This window comes from Heptranchias perlo, chromosome 5 (genome assembly GCF_035084215.1).
Source record: "Heptranchias perlo isolate sHepPer1 chromosome 5, sHepPer1.hap1, whole genome shotgun sequence".
In the NCBI taxonomy this organism is placed as follows: Eukaryota; Metazoa; Chordata; class Chondrichthyes; order Hexanchiformes; family Hexanchidae; genus Heptranchias; species Heptranchias perlo.
In genome coordinates, this window is record NC_090329.1 from 110,363,177 (window position 1) to 110,383,639 (window position 20,463).

Below are 20,463 nucleotides of genomic sequence, written 5' to 3' on the forward strand. Positions count from 1 at the left end.
CTTCTCTGCGTTAAATTTCATCTGCCATGTGTCCGCCCATTCCACCAGCCTGTCCATGTCCTCGTGAAGTCTATCGCTATCCTCCTCACTGTTCACTACATTTCCAAGTTTTGTGTCATCTGCAGATTTTGAAATTGTGCTCTGTACACCAAAGTCCAAGTTATTCATATATATCAAGAAAAGCAGTGGTCCTAATATTGACCCCTGGGGAACGCCACTGTATACCTACCTCCAGTCCGAAAAACAACCGTTCACCACTACTCTCTGTTTCCTGTCACTTAGTCAATTTTGCATCCATGCTGTCACTGCCCTTTTATTCCGTGAGCTTCAACTTTGATGACAAGCCTATTATGCGGCACTTCATCAAACGCCTTTTGGAAGTCCATGTACACCATATCAACTGTGTTGCCCTCATCGACCCTCTCTGTTACCTCATCAAAATACTCAATCAAGTTAGTTAAACACCTTTGCTTTTAACAAATCCGTGCTGGCTATCCTTAATTAATCCACACTTTCCCAAGTGACTATTAACTTTGTCCCGTTGTCTGACCAACAACGAAGGATGCAACATTAGATTTGTTTCTGAGTAAGTGGCCCGATAAATATTCAAATGGTCACTGTATTAAAAAAGTTAATGGGACTAAGAATAGAAAAATAACCAGACCCGGATAGTATGCATCCCAGAATATTGAAGGAGAATGGAGGAGAGATAGCAGAGGCACTAATCATACTTTTATGAGAATTGTGCCAAAGGATTGGAGGGTGACAAACATAACACCCTGTTTAAGAAATGGGAAAAGGAAAAGCCAGGAAACCATAGGCCAATTAGCCTTACCTTGGTTGTGGATAAACTTCTAGAATTCATAATACAGGATTAAATTAGTGAAGACTTAAAAAGGCGTGGGCTAATTAGGGATAGACAGCATGGATTTGTAAAGCGCAGGTTGTGTTTGATTAACTGAATTGAATTTTTTGAGGAAATCACAGTGTAGAGATGATGGGAATCTGGTGGACTTTCAGAGGTACTTAATTATTTGGCAGGTAAGAGGCTAATTAAGGGAGTGTAATCACATTGATAGAGGGATGACCAAGGAACGTAAAAAAAAAATTAGGAGCACATGAATGTTTTTGGAGATTGATGGAATGTCGTGTGGCCCAGGGATCTGTGCTGGAATTTTTTTATTTTCCATTCTATGAATGATTTGGAGATAGGAACAAGAGGGATGATATCCTAACTCACACCAAGACCCGTTCACCCATCACCCCTGTGCTCGCTGACCTACATTGGCTCCCGTTCTGGGAACGCCTCGATTTTAAAATTCTCATCCTTGTTTTCAAATCCCTCCATAGCTTCACTCCTCCTTATCTCTGTAACCTCCTCCAACCCTACAACCCTCCGAGATCCCTGCGCTCCTCCAATTCTTGCCTTTTACGCATCCCCGATTTTAATCACTTCACCATTGACAGCTGTGCCTTCATCTGCCTAGGCCCTAGGCTCTGGAATTCCCTCCCTAAACCTCTCCGCCTCTCTACTTCTCTCTCCTCCTTTAAGATGCTCCTTAAAACCTACATCTTTGACCCTGTCCTAATATCTCCTTATATGGCTCGATTCCCCAGCACTAACATCTCTTAAGCACTAAAATGTATAAATACAGTCATGAAATTTACATTGCAGAAGGAGGGCAATTTGAGGAAAAAGGACAGTGAAAAGAAATAATACCCTAAATGGTAAGATTCATAACAGAGCGGAGGAACAGGGAGATCTAGGGCTGCAGATACATAAAAAGGCAAGTAGGATCCCAAGTCTTATACATAGAGCATTGAATATTAAAGCAAAGAAGTAATGTTGAATTTGTACAAGACAATTTGTACTGCATGCACTTCTGGGTACCCCATTACAGGAAGGACACTAGAGCTATGGAAAGGGTTCTGTGAGGATTCACTAGGATGATATCAGCAATAAGGTTATGTTATGAAGGCTAGAACTGGAACAGAGAAGGTTAAGAGCGATCTGATTGAGGTTTTCAAAACTGTGAAAGATGTTGAGAGGGTAAGCAGATTGCTTTCACTAATTGGGGAACACAGTAACTAGGGAGTATAGACTCGCGCTGATCACCGCAAGGACAAAGGGGGAAGTCACAAGTTATTAAAACATGGACTGCTTTACCAAAAGTGTCCAATGAGATAAAAGCAATTAACATCATTTAAAAGGAAACTGCTTAAGCATTTGAAAAGGAAGAATACAGGAAAGGGCTGGGAAATGGGATTACAGTAGGTATATCCAGTTGAAGAGCTCGCAAATGATCAATGGTCTGAATGATCTCCTGTGCTGTAAATTCTATTACTATTTTTCTCTAAATTGTTGTACTGTCAAGGCAAGGGAGGTTGATGCTGGGGAATGGAACTCTTCCCAATTTATTAAACTAGAAAGAGTGCAGAAAAGATTTACTAGGATGCTACCGGGACTTGATGGTTTGACTTACAGGGAGAGGTTAGACAGACTGGGACTTTATTCTCTGGAGAGTAGGAGGTTAAGGGGTGATCTTATAGAAGTCTATAAAATAATGAGGGGCATAGATAAGGTCGATAGTCAAAATCTTTTCCCAAAGGTAGGGGAGTCTATAACGAGGGGGCACAGATTTAAGGTGAGAGGGGCAATTTTTTCACTCAAAGGGTGGTGAGTGTCTGGAACGAGCTGCCAGAGGCAGTAGTAGAGGCGGGTACAATTTTGTCTTTTAAAAAGCATTTGGACAGTTACATGGGGAAGATGGGTATCGAGGGATATGGGCCAAGTGCAGGCAATTGGGACTAGCGTAGTGGTATAAACTGGGCGACATGGACATGTTGGGCCGAAGGGCCTGTTTCCATGTTGTAACTTCTATGATTCTATGATTCTATGATAGCATGGCCAGCTGCAGAATAAACCTCCCTTTACTCTGTTCCAACCCCAACCTCAGGAGGCATACCTTACTTCACTGATGTGACATTTCTTTTCCTTCCCACCACCAACCTGTGACCTTTGAGTGAGATTGTCAATTAGTGCCATATTATGATCTGGATTGAGCCTGTCTAAACTCATTTCACATTGGACTCTTCCAGCTAACGGACAGAGGACATTTTCACCCCATCGGTCCAGATGGGATTTGGACACAGGTCCCAGAACTGAACATAAGAAATAGGAACAGGAGTAGGCCATACGGCCCCTCGAGCCTGCTCCGCCATTCAATAAGATCATGGATGATCTTCGACCTCAACTCCACTTTCCCGCCCAATCCCCATATCCCTTGATTCCCAGTGTCCAAAAATCTATCGTTCTCAGTCTTTAATAATCCCAACGACTGTATCCACAGCCCTCTGGGGTAGAGAATTCCAAATATTCACAATCCTCCAAGTGAAGAAATTTTTCCCCCTCTCGGTCCTAAATGGCCGACCCCTTATCCTGAGACTATGACCCCTAGATCTAGACTCTCCAGTTAGGAGAAACATCCTCTCAGCATCTACCCTGTCAAGCTCTCTAAGAATTTTATATGTTTCAATGAGATCACCTCTCATTCTTCTAAACTCCAGAGTATAGGCTCATTCTACTCAATCTCTCCTCATAGGTCAACCCCCTCATCCCAGGAATCAATCTAGCCAACCTTCATTGCACCCCCTCTAAGGTCAGTATATCCTTCCTTAGGTAAGGAGACCAAAACTGTATACACAGTACTCCAGGTGTGATCTCATCAGAGTCCTATATAATTGCAGCAAGACCTCCTTACATTATTTCAGCACCGCCAAGACCACTGTCTAACCCACTTCACTACCCAGTTTTCCAAATTCTGTGATTCTATGACAATTTTATATTTGAAGAACAACATTGCTTTTCAATATTTTTTCTTTTTTTCCTACTAAAACTATCTAACTGCAGTTGTAACCTACAGTCACTTGCCGGTGCTGAAATAATGTAAGTGACAGGCAACGCTGCCTGCTGCATTCCCTTGGCTCGTGGTTGCGGTATAACGACACGATTGACAGCTGCATGGGGATGTGTAACCAGATTATTGCCAGCTGCCCCAAAGTCGTGCTCGGGACCCCGGCAGATGTTCCAAATGGAGCAAGCAAGCAATGGAACATTATTATTTCCTAACCTAAGAGTGTTTGATGGAGACTCTGGTGCCCAAAGTAGAAAAACGTTTCATTCTGCAGCAGTGACATCATTTCTACAACTGTCTGCAAAATTTAAAAAAAGCCCCCCAAATTATCAGTGGTGCTTGGATTTATGTTCAGGTAAAACAATTCAGTGCTGTTATTTTTTCAGTGTTGCACGTCTGTGGTCAGTGGCACCAATTGCCTTGGTAGTGGCATTGTGACGACCCTAGATCACCACTTTCCTTAACTTGAAAAACATTTTTCTACAGGAATAGACTCTGGGAAAAGTGTTCAAAATGCCACCTGAACTATAATGTCATATTTTAGAGCAATACAACTCCAGGATAAAATTGTATCAGTCACCATTTGCAGCCAATGCATATATCCAGGCCATGGAGACAAAACCCCTGGAATCATTTAAGGAACAGTTGGATGCAGTGACGGGGAAACAGTATCTTTTATCTGGGTGTGTGAGCTAAGGTGGGCTGAATGACCTTCCTCACACATCTATCTTTTGATCTTACGAATATAAAGCTACGGTCAATTCCCGTCACCCTCCCCACAGACAGAGTATGTGAGTGTCGTGTGTACACGCTGCAAGTGAGCATAAATTAACTTTTGCACCCACCAATCCTTTTAGGATTGTACTTTATTTTGTGCGGTTGCCAGCCTTTACTTACTGCAGTCAGTAACAGCAAATATAGACGTGAGTTTCTGGTGGATAACATATTCTGGGAATCACTGGTTTCACAAAAGATAAGTCCATTGCTACATCACTGAGTAATTCTAGCTATGTGGGCTGGCGTTATTTAGTTTATTTACTTAAATATTTATGGTGAATGATGTTTTGCAAAGCATTAAACAATGGTAAGGGTCTCAGGATAACTTAGACATGCCAACGCTCCTTGCCTCATAAATCATGGTTAGCGCACTATGTGCCCCTATTTAAAAGAGGCAGGACATTTTGTTTTACACTGTGCTGATGGGGAGGTAGTTCAAACCACTGCACCCTTCATTGAATTCACATAATTCCTGAGGTGCAAGCCCATAAAATTACAGTAATCCTTGGTAGCCCTGAGCATTGCAGGGAGCATTCCAATCACCCACTCTACTCAGTTCCCGGTCCTAGCTACATCTTGTGGTCAGACCCCAAGTAGAGGCTGTAGCATCCCCCTGTAGGAAGGAGAATGGAAAAAATCCGAGGGGCAAGGGCTATCTGGGGTGTACTTCACACCTATTGGGCAGTCAAAGCGGGCACTGGTGGAGCAGACTGCTCCCCCCACTGTCCTATCAGCAGCAGAGGAGTAAGTCCAGGCTGACTGACGCAAGATGAGAACAATTTACACTGAGAAATGATACATAAATAAAAAGGGGGGAATTATGTAATTCAAGCTGCCTAATCATCTCCATTGTGTTATACATATTGATCGGTTTGTCCTGAAAGCTATATTGAGAAGTGAGCTACAGTGATATTTATCAGTGCCTGTAATATGAAGTATTTCTAGAGTGGGAATTCAGCAAGTATTTGTATAGAGGTGCACATGATGCAGCAGAATTGTGTGGCTTCTGATTGCACTCATTCAATATCTACTTATTCAATATTATTGCTTTGGAGCCACTCAGTGCTTTGCATCTGTCTGAAGGCATAAATGCTGCTGTAATCTTAGAGGAAATGGGGACTGAGCAGGACCTTCATATTGTAATATGCAAATTGCTTTGAATAGAAAAGAAAAAAAAATACATTACATGTCTCAGCTTTCCACAGCTTAAAGACACAATACCTGTCCTAAAGCATCCTTCAAATTGTAAGGAAGAGCTTCAAGAATTAAAAATCTCAAAACTCTGCAAGAGTGCAATTACACAACTGTGGTGTCGGTGCAAAGGGGTTGCACCTTACACTGATCCTAGTTACAGTGTAACTATAGCCTAAATCTAGGATCAGGATCAAAGCACAGGGAGCCTCCCTGGAAGAGGAAGTCTCACTCCACTTCATTCTAGAGTCAGGTCGATTATTAACACCTAGTTAATACGGCACAAGCTTAGTGTTAGGGCAAAGCCAAAATTACTTTGAACAGACATCAAACTTGCAGTGTAGATGCACCCTTAAGGATGACACCTGCACAGAGATGCTGTAATCACCTTGGTGTCCTTGGGCTAGGAAGGGGAAAATCAGCCAGGGTTCCTGCTGCTGATCACTACCCGGTGAGTTCTGCTGGAAACTGCGCTTGTATGGATTATTGGTTATGGACACGATTGCCTTCCAAAGTCTTCCAACACTCGCACATGAAGAATGTCCACTTGAGTTAGGTACCAAAGGGTGGCTAATGACATTGGAACCATATCCCAACATGAAAGGAGGAGAGATTATTGGGTGAGGAATTGAAAGAAACAAAAAAGACTTGCTCATATAGCACAGAGTAATTTTGTTTCTGTTGATAATGGGAAGTGTTGTTACTGGTGCCATAAGATTTCCATCTCCCCTCATCCACCCCACTTTCTCTGTTTGACAATAGTAAGGACCTATCTCTGGAGCTCAGGGAAAGGGAGAGGCCAGGCTAATACAACTCTTAGCCTGTGGCCAATTTTCTAAATTGTTCTGTTGAGTTACTGCCTCATCTCCCCATACCACTCAAATCCAATACTCCAATCCTTATGTCCTTTCTGCTCTGTAGGCCTATCCTCCCTAGAAACAGTGACCTGGATTTTCCAGTTGTAACTAACGGGAGAACTTTGGCAATACAGTTGGAAAGTTGTAAGCACCTTGGGACGTTTTACTGCGTTAAAGGCACTATATAAATGCAAGTTGTTGTTGAAAACCTAAGCTGGCATTTCCACTCACAAAATGGCCAGTTTCAAAATTGCCCATGATCAAATCCCTATCTGACCCTATGTTAACTACGTTGATTTCTGATTTACTTGAGTGTAAAATTCAAACTATTTTCAATGAAAAATAGATACAGACTCTTTGAAAGATGAAATGAATCTGGGCAGGCGATTAGATGACATTATATATCTTCTTGAGTTATTTATAAGAAAATTTGTGTTTGTTTTGGAGTGGCTGTACTTTCTAATGTGTTTTCAATTGTTGTGACCACAGGTATGTGACTGGTGCAAGCACATCCGACACACAAAAGAGTACCTAGACTTTGGAGATGGAGAACGACGGCTACAATTCTGCAGTGCAAAATGCCTCAATCAGTACAAAATGGACATTTTTTACAAAGAGACACAGGCCAATCTTCCTGCTGGCTTGTGCAATACTGTGCACCCTCCAGTGGAAAACCAGTCTGATAACACAGGCGTGCAACTACTGACTCCAGAGTCTTGGAACATGCCACTGACAGATGTTCGGAAAAAGGCCCCATCTCCCGTGGCACCTTCCTCACAGACTCAAGTCCCCATCCCTTTGGCATCTGCTGCCCTCTCCCCGTCTGACCCTGCCAGTAGCTCTGCTGCCAAAATTCCCACTCCAAACTCCAAGCCAGTGGCTGCAAATGAAAGTCCAAATATTGCACCAATTCAGCTTCAACAGCCAGCCAACATTGTGCCTCCGGTGGGTGTCCCTCCAGGTAGTCCCTCTATGGTAATGACAAATCGAGGACCTGTGCCTCTGCCAATATTCATGGAGCAGCAGATGATGCATCACATTCGTCCACCATTTATTCGAGGACCTCACACTCCAAGCCCCAATAGTCCTCTGTCAAACCACATGATTTCAGGGCTTGGTCCCCCAGGAGGTGGTCCCAGGACTATAGGTCCTAATTCTAGTCCCATGCATAGGCCAATGCTCTCACCACATCTTCATCACCCATCAACACCCACAGTGCCAGGGAATCATCAAGGGTTACTTCCCCCAGGAGCACCCCTACCTAATGTTCCCTTTCCACCTATTAATATGATGCCAAATGGCCACATGCATATCCCACACCTTTTAAACTTTGGAGTGCCATCACTTGCTCCGTTGGTTCCTCCTCCAACGCTCCTGGTGCCCTATCCTGTCATCGTTCCACTGCCTGTGCCGATTCCAATCCCCATTCCAATTCCACACATGTTCGACTCCAAGTCTACCAATGGTATTTCCAGCAATGCTGAGAGACTCATTCCAAGCACATCTATCGATGAAGATGACACTAAAGAGCCAAGTAGTTCTTTGACATCGGATAATGGGCAGCAGGGGCCTTCCAAGTCTACTAAAGCCTCGGCTAACTGCTCAGGCCATTATTTGAACCAGCCAGCCGTACTTCTTGACACCAGCAGGAGTGAGGTTGTCGATCTAACTGTCAAGCCTAATGGTCCAATTAAAAGTGATTTTACTTACTCTGACGCATTAGACTTTCCACAAGATGAAGTCATAGACTTGACCATGAGCCATAGAAGCAGACTTAATCACATCGGTCACAGGCCTTTACATCCTACTGTGAAAGTTGAGAATGAAGGCAGCAGTGTTGTAGATTTGACTGTTTCTTGTCCAGATAAACGGAACTGTATCGACTGTAGGGATTTTCCTCATTTGAACCCTATTGAAACAAAGGTGTTACCTTGTAGTGATTCCTCCCACTGCGGCACTATCCAGCTAAATTCAGGAAGCTCTGGAGGTGACTCTGATCTAACACCTTGTAATCTGGTTATGAATGGCACAAAGAATGTGGATGGTTCCCACTGCTCAGAAGAACCATCAGACCAGCAGCAACAGCAACAACAGCCACAGCAGCAACAGCAACAGCAACAACAGCAACCACAACCACAGCAGCCACAACCACCACAACCACAACAGCAGCAGGAGGAGATCGCTGTCAACGAGCTGGAGTCAGTCAAAGAAAACAACTGCACACCAAACTGTCAGCTGGAGTTAGAGGCAGGTAAGAAGGCCTCAATTGAATCACCCCTGGGTGGGGTGGACAAGCAGGATGTAAATCATAATCCTGCAGATGAGGACCATGCATATGCCTTGAGAGTAGTACCCAAGACGGGCTGCTTGATTCAGCCTGTGCCAAAAGCGACTGAAAAGACTGCCATAGCACCCTGCATAACCTCAACGCCAATACTCAACACAGGGCCCGAGGACAGTGAGCCGCCACTGAAACGCAGATGTCTCCGGATTCGAAACCAGAACAAGTAAAGGTTTGTTTTGAAATGCGTTTACAAAAACCTGAAGGCAGCACATTTAGAATACAAAAGAAGACACAGTGAGACGTATTTGACCATTATGACAATGAGCATTTCAAAAATCATTAATTGTAACAGTAAAAAAAAACCTTTTTGTTTTAGGTCAATTAGCACAGCACTTTTCCTCCAATAAGGCTTTATCCATCCAAACTGGCAGTGGTTTGCAGTACTAATTAGATTGCTGGTGCTACTATCAAGTGATCTAAAATATATGACTTGCGCAGTGGCAAAGCTCTTTGATGCTGCACTCTCTTGGGTATGCTGATTAATCATAAGTATGGTGTGGAATTTTCATGTTTCATTTTTAAACTCAGAATTGAAAGAAACCCACTCTATTATTAATCTGATAAAATTGTGGTAATATTCGCTTTAAAATGCAAAGTAACAAGGAATAATCAAGAATATATTTAGAGGTCTTCCATAATGTCATTTTGGCAGAATACAGATTGCACTCTTAATGATCTATATACAGCCATTTTTGTTAGACAAGTTTAAGATTTTTCTGACCATGAGGGAGGGAGAAGGCAAACGAGTATTTTTTGTTCTTCTGAAGGGTGGCCCTTTGTACCAGTCTTAAAACACTGAGAATTACAAGAATACTGCTTTAGGAAAAGAGTTATTGAATGTTCGTTTATTACTGGATGCAGCTGGATAACTATCACGTTTCGAGAAAGTTCTCATTGAGTTCGCTGGTAACCACAAACACCCAGATTTCTGAAGATTTTTTTTCCTCTTTAAACAACTGCACAGTTAGGGGCCTGTCCGGCACTAATCTGGATTGACAGCCAGTAAGAAAATGAAAAAGTTTTATTGATCGGTAGACTGGCATCGGTGCAAGGATGCCACAAAATGAAGGTTGCAAATGTTATTGGCACTATTACATTTTTTTTCAGCCCATCTTTAACTGAAATATATTTTCCTTAAACTCCCAACAGTTTGTCAAGGAGAAAGTAAAGATTATTTTATAATAGAAACACTTGACAGGGGTGGATGTGACTAGAAAGGACCCAGTTTGAGCTATATTGTCAATGAATGGAATGGCTGAAGAGATAATCATCTGAGCAAACTTGCTGGCTGGTATAGATTGGTTAATTGAGTGGGAAGAATAACTCATGAGGCTAAGGTATAAGTGAATTGTGTGCCATGTGCAACACGGAAGTGTAGTATAAAGCACAACTTTAAAGTAATTGTACAATTTTCATTTGTATTCTTGCACATAATTCCAATGAGGACTGTTGGAAATCCGTGAGTACTTTAACATTCCCATTATTTTACATAAGGCAACTTTTATTTCTGTTCAGAGCAGCACAGCTGCCATCTTGAAAGTGAATGGCAGTCCTGGTGCATTGGAGAACTAACTTGCTGTATTGTGGAGTGGAGGGGCACAGTTCCTGTGTGAGGAGTAGGAAAGTCGAATGGGGAGTCTTCACCAGGCCACTGAAAACATAAGTTTGCCTTCTGCTCGATTTGCAACATTCTGTGACTGGTGAAGTGACCTATGGGGCAGAAAAATAGGTGGGGGGTGAAGAGAAAGGAGAGTAGCTGCCCCCATACATGGATAAATGCCATTTTAAATATCACCGCCTATTAATTGAATGTAGAGTATTCCGACAAGTACTTGGGACATAACATTGTCCTTTCTCATTGAGGTAGTTTGTAGTTCTATTTACACAGGAATGGAAAAGTTGAATGTAAATATTAGAAGTACAAAACTAAATTGGGCAATACTTCTGTCTTTGATGAGTCACAATGTTAACCTTTAGTTTGTTTTTAACATTCACAGACCAACAAATCAATGAAGTACACATTCAAATCAGTCTAATGATAAATTAATAAAATGTCCTTAATTTTCCACATATAACATGCCCAATTCAACATTGGGAAATGGCCTGAAATCCAAATGCATGTCATATGAAAAATTATAGTAATATTTTTAGCATTGTGATGAAAGTAGTCCTAGCCCCAAACCTGAATAAAGTGTGAAATAAGATAAATGTATCACCGAGCTAGTCGACCTACTCTCGTGGTATAAACCAGACAGCTCTGATTGCAAAGCTTTTTTGAAATCCAACAAATGAAAATCATTATCAGTGTTTTAAGCGTAAAATCTAATTGCAGTATGCTATTTAAATAAAATGTAAAGCCATATTCAAAAGATCTATGAGTGTAAAGCATTGCAATGTATACATTGCACTGATACACATGTTGTATGGAATAACACAGCATAGTGGGAATTGTACTGTCGGATAATTTGTATGGTCAGAAAATTTCAATTGTTAGATAATTTGAACTAAGCAACTTTGAATTAAGAGGAGTAGATTGAAACACTTCTGTACTTTACAATCAATTACAGATTTCGCCTGTAGTCAGTTGAAACCTGAAAATCCATTTGAACACTCTGTGGAACTTGAGAGTTGCAGGATAAAGGTTAAAGGAGTAGTATTGCCTAGGGATAAGTAACCCATAATCTGCCCCACATTGTGTCTTTTCATGGATAAAGCAAATTATTTTGCAGATCTTCACATTTACAGGCCTCTTTCTTGTCCTGCAACATCTCAGTATGTCTGATCCTGCAAAACAGATGAATACAGGTCACTACAGAGGAGTTCTGTAAATGTAAATATCAACATGAGAGAAATTCAACTTTTACATTGCTCTTCCCACTTCAAATGATGCCTGCTGTCGTGACCTTGCCTAGCTGTTGTTTCTGTCTTGTTGGTCTCTCTCTTTTTTCCTCACCTTAGCTCTCTGCCAGGCTCCCGCGCTCCCCTTATCATTGGACTTGGCAGCATGTCCTGCATTGTCTAGCACTGTGATCCCCTTCCTGTTCCTGAACGGGGACCAAGCAATGCTGTGAGAGATCGACTAATTCATTGTGTTTAAAAAAACACCCGAGGACAGAGCATGTGGTAAGTGCTGCTGTAGTACTCTCCCCCCACAACCCCCCCCACACACAAACATGCACCTTTCAAGCTTGCATGACTCCACACTCCTTTACATTTGTATCTACAGTCCCCTCAAAAGTAAGTTATTATGAAATGTTTGCCATCACTTTTTTTTTCTTTAAGGAGATGTCGCATTTTTGGACGTTTTTGGTCCAACTGCGGATTTGATTCATATGAGGGTGTCCTTGGTCTAACTCAGCAGTCCTTGCAGATCTCCCAGACTGAGAGCACGGTGGAAATCCTTTAATCCACAAAATATGATGACAATACCATTGGGATTACCGCTCTGTTGAGGTTAATTGTGAAATAATTGCTGGGTAAGGCTGAGCTTCAGTTTTAAAAGCCTACAGATTGTCAAAGGAGGGGAAGATTGTGGCAGATCTGAAGTTTCACAGTCTTGAGGCTCTGGGAAATCATAACTTAAGAGTGGGATGTGGTGCATTGAATCTTGATTTCAACATAGTAAGGATGTATGAAGGATGAAGAGTGTGTAGGGCCGGATATTTTCAGCTTAGCAGAAATCATGGAATCATAGAATGAAAGAGCGCAGAAGGCGGCCATTCGGCCCATCGTGCCTTTGCCGGCTCTTTGAAAGAGCTATCCAATTAGCCCCACTCCCCTGTTCTTTCCCCACAGACTGCAAATTTTTCCTTTTCAAATATATATCCAATTCCCTTTTGAAAATTACTATTGAATCTGCTTCCACCAACCTTTCAGGCAATGTATTCCAGATCATAACAACTCACTGCGTAAAAACATTCCTCCTCACCTCCTCGCTCGTTCTTTTGCCAATTATCTTAAAGCTGTGTCCTCTGGTTTCCAACCTTGCCAGTGGAAACAGTTTCTCCCTATCTACTCTATCAAAACCCCTCATAATTTTGAACACCTCCATTAAATCTCCCCTTAACCTTCTCTGTTGTAAGGAGAACAACCCCAGTTTGTCTCTTCTTTCCACATAGCTGAAATCTGTCATCCCTGGTACCATTCTAGTAAATCTTTTCTGCACCCTCTCCAAATAAGAGAGGTAAGTTCAGGGAAGCACTGACTATAGTAGTAGAGAGCAGACAAAGATTGCAACACAAGAGAGAGAGGTTGGAGGCTAGGGGTGAGAGAAGATCGACTATCAGATGACAAGTTTTTTTTTCTTGTGTCTTGTCCAGCAGTTTGAGAAGTGTTAAAAGAGACTCACTGGTATTTGGGGGCAGTATTGAAGTCTTGATACGGCTTGGACTTTATGGAAAGTAGAGTTGTGGGGAAAAGAATTTGGCACAAAAGTGGAAACTGCCTTTTTGGAGGAAACTTTAGCGATGGAGGAGAAGTAGAGATTCCATTGTTTGCAAGATAGCAGATTAGCATTCCATAGAGATATTTAATCCAGGACACCCAGTCCTAGAACTAACTCTGTCATGTCAATCGTCTGTAGGTTGCGTGAGGAGCAAAAACCTGCCCTCACCTTCCTTCCCCGGCCCTTGCTCATGCTCTACCATCACACACCATTCTTCTGTTTTACCCTTTCCATATCCCATGGGCACTGGTAGCCATGCAGCCCCATACAAGCAATGAGGAGTAAGTATTTTAAGCGACAGGAGGAATTATGTGTGGGCTGACCATAGCCGTGGTGTACATGCCGCAATCGTCAGTGACTGTTGGGACTGTCAGCCACTGTAGCGGATAATTTTTTGTTGCTGTGGATTTCTATTCAGCACCGAGAATATACAGTGCACTAATTGAACCGAGGTTATATGACCTGCGCTCCTTTCATTATCAATTCTCAGACCAAAGCTTTTACAAATTCAGTTCTGAAGTATTAGAATTAAGAGATTGCATAGAGAGAGTAGAAAAAAAAGTTGCAGAACCCATATAATAAATGGCTTAGGATAGTTTCTCCTCCCCCCGCAGCCCAGCATCTGACTCCACCGCTTACTATTACTGTAAGTTGCATTAAGCAGGCAGGTTTGGTGTCTCCTGTGGTTTCACTGTATGTGTAACATTATCTGCAATTGCTATCTTTCAGTTTCCACTTACTAAATGTGATTTTTGTGACTACTGTTAAGCAGTATTTCACTGTTTTAGCTAGTGGCTTTATTGCTGAGTACAGTGAGATTGAACGCCCTGCTTATATTACAGAACTGCTACAAGCAGAAGCAGTTCAGTGATGTACTGAAGCATGCTACATAGAATTACATAGAATTTACAGCACAGGAACAGGCCATTCGGCCCAACTGGTCTATGCCAGTGTTTATGCTGCACACGAGCCTCCTCCCACCCTACTTCATCTGACGCTATTAGCATAACCTTCTATTCCTTTCTCCCTCATGTACTTGTCTAGCTGCCCCTTAAATGCATCTATGCTATTCACCTCAACCACTCCCTGTGGTAACAAGTTCCACATTCTAACCACTCTCTGGGCAAAGAAGTTTCTCCTGAATTCCTTATTAGATTTATGTCCCCTAGTTTTGGATTCCCCCACAGGTGGAAACATCTTCTGTATGTCGACTCTATCAAACCCCTTCATAATTTTAAAGACCTCTATCAGGTCACCTCTCAGTCTTCTCTTTTCTAGAGAAAGAGCCCCAGCCTGTTCAGTCTTTTCTGATAATTATAACCTCTCAGTTCCAGTATCATCCTTGTAAATCTTGTTTGCACTTTCTCCAATGCCTCTATATCCTTTTTGTAATATGGAAACCAGAACTGTGCAAAGTACTCTTAAGTACTGCGGAATCTGCCACGTTTATATGACAAAGCAGGTTACACAGCATCAGTCGCAACTGAACTGGGACTGTGCGTGCACAGCATTGCATGTGGGTAGTTGTTTGAAAGTCATAATTTGTGGCAGTCCTGATATTCCTGCTACATGGAGCAGTTAAGGAAAAGGTCTAGAAGAAAGTACATTACCAGCAGTCTGTCAAATCTCCATAAAAACAACATAACCAGATAGTTTACATTGATCCACCCCCACACACACACACAGTCAAAAGTCCTTAGAAGTTACAACACAGAAACAGGCTATTTGACCCAATCAGTTCATGTCTGCGTTTACCCTTCATGCGAGCAAATCGTTCCAAATCACATTTTCCCCACCCTGTTCCCATATCCCTTCACCCCTTTTCCTTCATCCACCTATCCAATCTAATCTTGAATGTTGACATAGTTTCTACCACTAACCATTAACCCCGGAGGTTAATTCCACAGCCTCACAACTCTCTGCGTGAAGGAGTTTCTCCTGCCCTCTGATTTAAATCTCTTACATTATATCTTGTATCTATCGTTCCTCATTCTTGACCCCACAACTACTGGAAACAGTCTGCTTCTATTGACCCTGCCCCATCCTTTCACCCAGTTATCCAAGACATTGATGCATTTTTTGAAGTATCTCAAAAGTATTTTGCCATATTAAGGAGTTTTAAAGGTCCTTAAGGCAAGGTGGATGCAATGGTCTCTGTCTCAACCACTCCCTGTGGCAAAGTATTCTATGCTCCAACACTCCTCTATGTAAAGAAATTACTCCTAACCTCTCTCCTCACTTTTTTAGTGACAGTTTTAAATGGATGAACTCTCGTTACTGGCTCCCCAACCAAAGGAAATAGTCTTTCCCGATTCTCTCCATCAAAACTCCTCATAATTTAAAAAAACTCTCTTAAATATCCTCAGTCTTCTCTGCTTCAGTGGATATAGTCATAGTGCCCCAAGTCTCTCCTCATAACAATAGTTTTCCATCCTTGGTGTCATCTTGGTGGATCTATGCTGTACACTTTCTGTGGGTTCAATGCCCTTTCTATATTGGGGCACCCAACACTGCACACAGTACTCTAATTGTGTCCTGACCAATGTTTTGTGCAAATTTATATTACTTCTTTACTCTCGTACTCTATGCCCCTATTTATAAAACCCTTTTTATCAGCTTTATCTATCTGCACTTGTACCTTCATGGAATTACATATTTGAACCCCTTTGTCTCTCTGTTCATCCACACTCTTCAGCATTTTTCCATTCAGTATATATTCCTATTCTTTGTTTTTCCTCCCAAAGTGCAATACCTCACACTTACCTACATCGAATTGCATCTGCCACCTGCCTGCCCATTCTGCTAACCTGCTTTCCCAGATTCTTTTAGTCCTCCTCGCTGTTTACCAAATCCCCTATTTTGTATCATTAGCAAACTTTAAGATTGTGCTCCCGATGCCCGAGTCCAAATCACCTATTCCTCCCCATCTCTGTAATTATATAAAAATAAATATACATGGTAGTATTGTAATACCATTGACCCTGCAATTTCTTGGCAAAACAGTCCATACATGAATAGCAGTTTAGTTTATATGGACTCCCTGCTAGATGTATAGAAATTGTGTAGCTGTAGCTACTCAGTTAACAAGAGTGCACTGTATTGTGCTTCAGTACTGTACAATTAAGGCAGATGTTTATTGCTTGAAGGAGTTTTACATGCCCGTTTATCCTAATTGAATTAGTTATCATTTAGTTGCTCTCCTGGTTAGTTATAATTGTAGAGTACGTTATAATAGTGCTGATCTCTTTATATATCCTTCTTGTGATACTTGTTAATATTTATGATATGCATTTTTATCTTTTAAAAAATACAAATTTAAGAAGTAATTTAGCAAAAGCAGCAATCTGAGAACGCAGACCCCAATAAGTGAATGTGATTACCAACTTAATATGCTCTTAAAGAAAGAACTTGAATTTATATAGTCCCTTTCACAAGATCAGGAAGACCCAAGGCACTTCACAGCCATTGAACTATTTTTTGAACTGTTGTAATGTAAGGAAACGCAGCAGTCAATTTGTGTATAGCAAGATCCCACAAGCAACAACTAAGAGCAAGAAATAGATGATCTGTTTTTGGTGGTTTTGGTTGAGGGATAAATGTTGGCCAGGCCACTGGGATAACTCACTTGCTCTTCTTTGAAGAGTGCCATGGGATCTTGTACATGCACCCGAGGGAGCAGATCTTGGTTTAAAGTGTCATCCAAAAGACAGCATAGTCCTGACAGTGCAGCACTCCCTCAATGCTTGAACCCACAACCTTCTGACTCAGAGGCAAGAGTGCCACCTCTGATCCAAGGCTGAGAGTATTAACACCTGCCAAATGTAAAGGGCTGTCGATTGACTTAATTACCATGAGTTCAGGATTTTGGTGCTTGTTCTAAACCAGTGGCTATGTGTGGTTGTGGTGCTCCACTCAGCCTCAAGCACAAATATATTCCAGTGTAGACCCAGACACCAAACCTCTTACCAACTTCAAATAGAGTGCTAAACACCATTAAACCTTTAAAAAATTGAGACACAAGAAAAGCTTGTGAAGGGTTTTGATAGAGTAAATAAGGAGAAACTGTTCCCAGTGGCAGAAGGGTCAGTAACCAGAGGACACGGATTTAAGAATTGGCAAAAGAACCGCAGAGGAGATGAGGAGAAATTTTTTTACGCAGAGAGTTATTATGATCTGGAATGCACTGCCTGAAAGGGTGGTGGAAGAAGATTCAATAATAACTTTCAAAAGGGAATTGGATAAATACTTGAAGGGGGCAAATTTGCAGGGCTATGGGGAAAGGGCAGGGGAGTGGGACCAATTGGATAGCTCTATCAAAGAGCCACCACAGGCACAATGGGCCCATGGCCTCATTCTGTGCCATATCGTTCTATGATTCAATGAAAACCAAGTTATCAGTGGACATAGCAAGACCAGAGGACATGCTGCAGATCATGTTGGATACAGTCTCAACAATACACCTTGTAGGGCCTGTCGCAGTAGGTTACATTCTACATGGTTTAAAACACAGCAGTTTAAATTAAATCAATATGTCTGTATATTCACACTACATCTTCTGTTTCCAGCAGACAAATTATAATGTTACAGAAGTTGCACAAAAGCGCCATGGTTATAATCACCCATGTTCCCATAGCTCAAGTCTCTCCTTCCCCTCCCCCACATGTCCCTGAGATAACCATTATAAAAGTGTAGTATTTTACACCTTAGTCACCAACATTGCTTTTGAGCTCAAGTTACAAATGTTCACATTTTATGTTTCTCCTGATTCCATTTAAAGCGCAGCTGTTTAGATGATTTGGGTTCGAATTTCCAGGTGTCATTCATTTGGGAGCTTAGCAAAATAATTCCTCCTGTAAACCACACGTTCGCCACACAACATTCGAACACATGTGAGTAGAGCAGCTTCTGATAACCAACAGCAAGATACCTGATTAATGGAAAGTTAAGCCAGCCAATCGGACTTCAGCAGTGATGATCATTATTTAGCACTTTAATGTGTAGGAACTGAGCCTCTTGTAACATACGGTCCAGATCTGCTGATTAGAAACTTGTTGCTCGACAGACATCCATTTATGGGGGTAGATTTCCCCCGCCAAAAAAAAATCCATGTGCTCAGAAATATACCTGGGAGGAAATAATGGACCAATTGAATGCCATTTCCACCAGCTGAAGAAGATGTCAGGTTGATGAGGAAACCATTCCATGGTGTTGATCACCAGACAAAAACTTTCCTTCAATCACTGGGTTCAAGAAAGGACATCAGTAGAGGGCTATAAGAATTTGAAGAGCAACAGTGCAGAAAAGGGTATATTGGGGCTTTGTGGCCTTGAAGGTCAAGAGGAAGCAACTTAGAACAAAATGAGCACATGCTCCAGTGAATCCAGTAAATGTCTTCCTTCTACATCATGTTGTCTACCACAGCTTAACTGCAGTGAAGCTGAGCTGACAGTTAGAAAATATATTGCTACCAATGATTTCAAACTTTAAGTACATTATCTATTCAGTATTTCCACGTGAGTACTCTGAACTGTGACATATGTCTATATGTACCGTACAAGAACTTGAACCACCCAGACTGAAGGGTACTGTATCACATCACAAGCCATACATATAACCACCACAATTTATCAGACGCCAGCATAGATACAGGGCAACCAGCATTTCATAGAGCTAGTGAACGAGCAGCACACCCGCACTCATTGAGCATGGATGATGTAGCACCTGCACTTTATTGGAGGTTTATCGGGGAGGCAATGAGTGATCTCGATCCAAAGTCTAAAATGAAGCACAGGAAGGTACAGACGTCAGAGGGAAGCCTTCACACTGAGATTGATGGAACAAGATATCCATGATGCTGTGAACACCTGCACGCTGTGATGGATGAGCTCAGAAAGGATAGAAAGATCCGCATTAGGAGATGAATACCTCAAGGTCTAATGTGCATAATTATTATTATATTATGCATAACTTGAATTTTTTTGTTTTATCAATCCCAGTGACTGGCTGATGTCATACATCACAAGGGACTTATTTTGGTAATGGTGTTTATTAGCGAGGAGACAGAAAGTGAGACCACATGAACAATGTGGATTGCTGTTTCCTCAAAAGCATTTCAATTCTATTACAGCAAAAATACTTGTACTAAAGAACCCAACTGTTAAGGTGGCCTGGGATTGCACTGCATTCACAATGATACAACACGCTGATAGAAAGAAGAACTTGCATTTGTATTGTGCTTTTTATGTCCTTAGGAAGTCCCAAAGTACTTCAAAGCCATGAGTTACAATTGAAGTGGAGTTATTGTTGTGATGTAGATAAACATGACAATCAGTTTGCACAAGGCAAGATCTCACAATCAACAATGAGGTAAATGACTAGACACGGTGCTGTTGGTTGAGGGATAAATGTTGGCCAGAACATTGAAAGAACTTGCTTTTTGAATAGTGCTGCAGGATCTTTTACATCCACCTGAGAGGGCAGACAGGGTGTTGGTTTAAGTGTCTCATTTGATGTACATAGCAGATGAGGAAAGTCTAGGGTACTGAATACTATTCAAAGTCCTTCTCCCTAGCTCTATCTGAAAATAATGTGCATGTGTATTTTAAATGATCAAAATACCATTGAATTTGCGGCTAAAGTGGTATTTCCTTCCCTTTTAATATTTTTTTTTGTAATTTACTGTCTAAAATAATCTGCTAATAATGGACAAAAGTCATAATGTGTGAAGTGCTAAGTCATATGGCTCTACTTAATCGGTTGCCTGAAGTATTATAAACACTAAAAATATTCCCATTTACAACCTACACTGAAACAAAAGACCCATTTTATATGAAAAATATTCCCTATCCACCATACATTATAAATAATACCAGATGCCTCACAGTGAATTAAGACGGTAATCCGATCGAGGGGGTTCAGATGACAAATATAAAGCAC

General features: G+C 41.6%; 1 protein-coding gene across 3 annotated transcripts in view; it reads left to right on the forward strand.

Annotated features, from left to right (window-relative positions):
- Window positions 1-20,463, forward strand: part of sobpa (sine oculis binding protein homolog (Drosophila) a) — a 270,327-nt gene that overhangs the window by 234,145 nt on the left and 15,719 nt on the right. For 2 of the 3 annotated variants that reach the window (XM_067984980.1, XM_067984984.1), the window contains one exon: window positions 7,229-9,252. In XM_067984980.1, the coding sequence (XP_067841081.1) occupies window positions 7,229-9,250 (2,022 nt within the window). In that variant the 3' untranslated portion in view covers window positions 9,251-9,252. The remainder of the gene's footprint in view (window positions 1-7,228; window positions 9,253-20,463) is intronic. The other variant, XM_067984981.1, reaches the window with a different exon arrangement.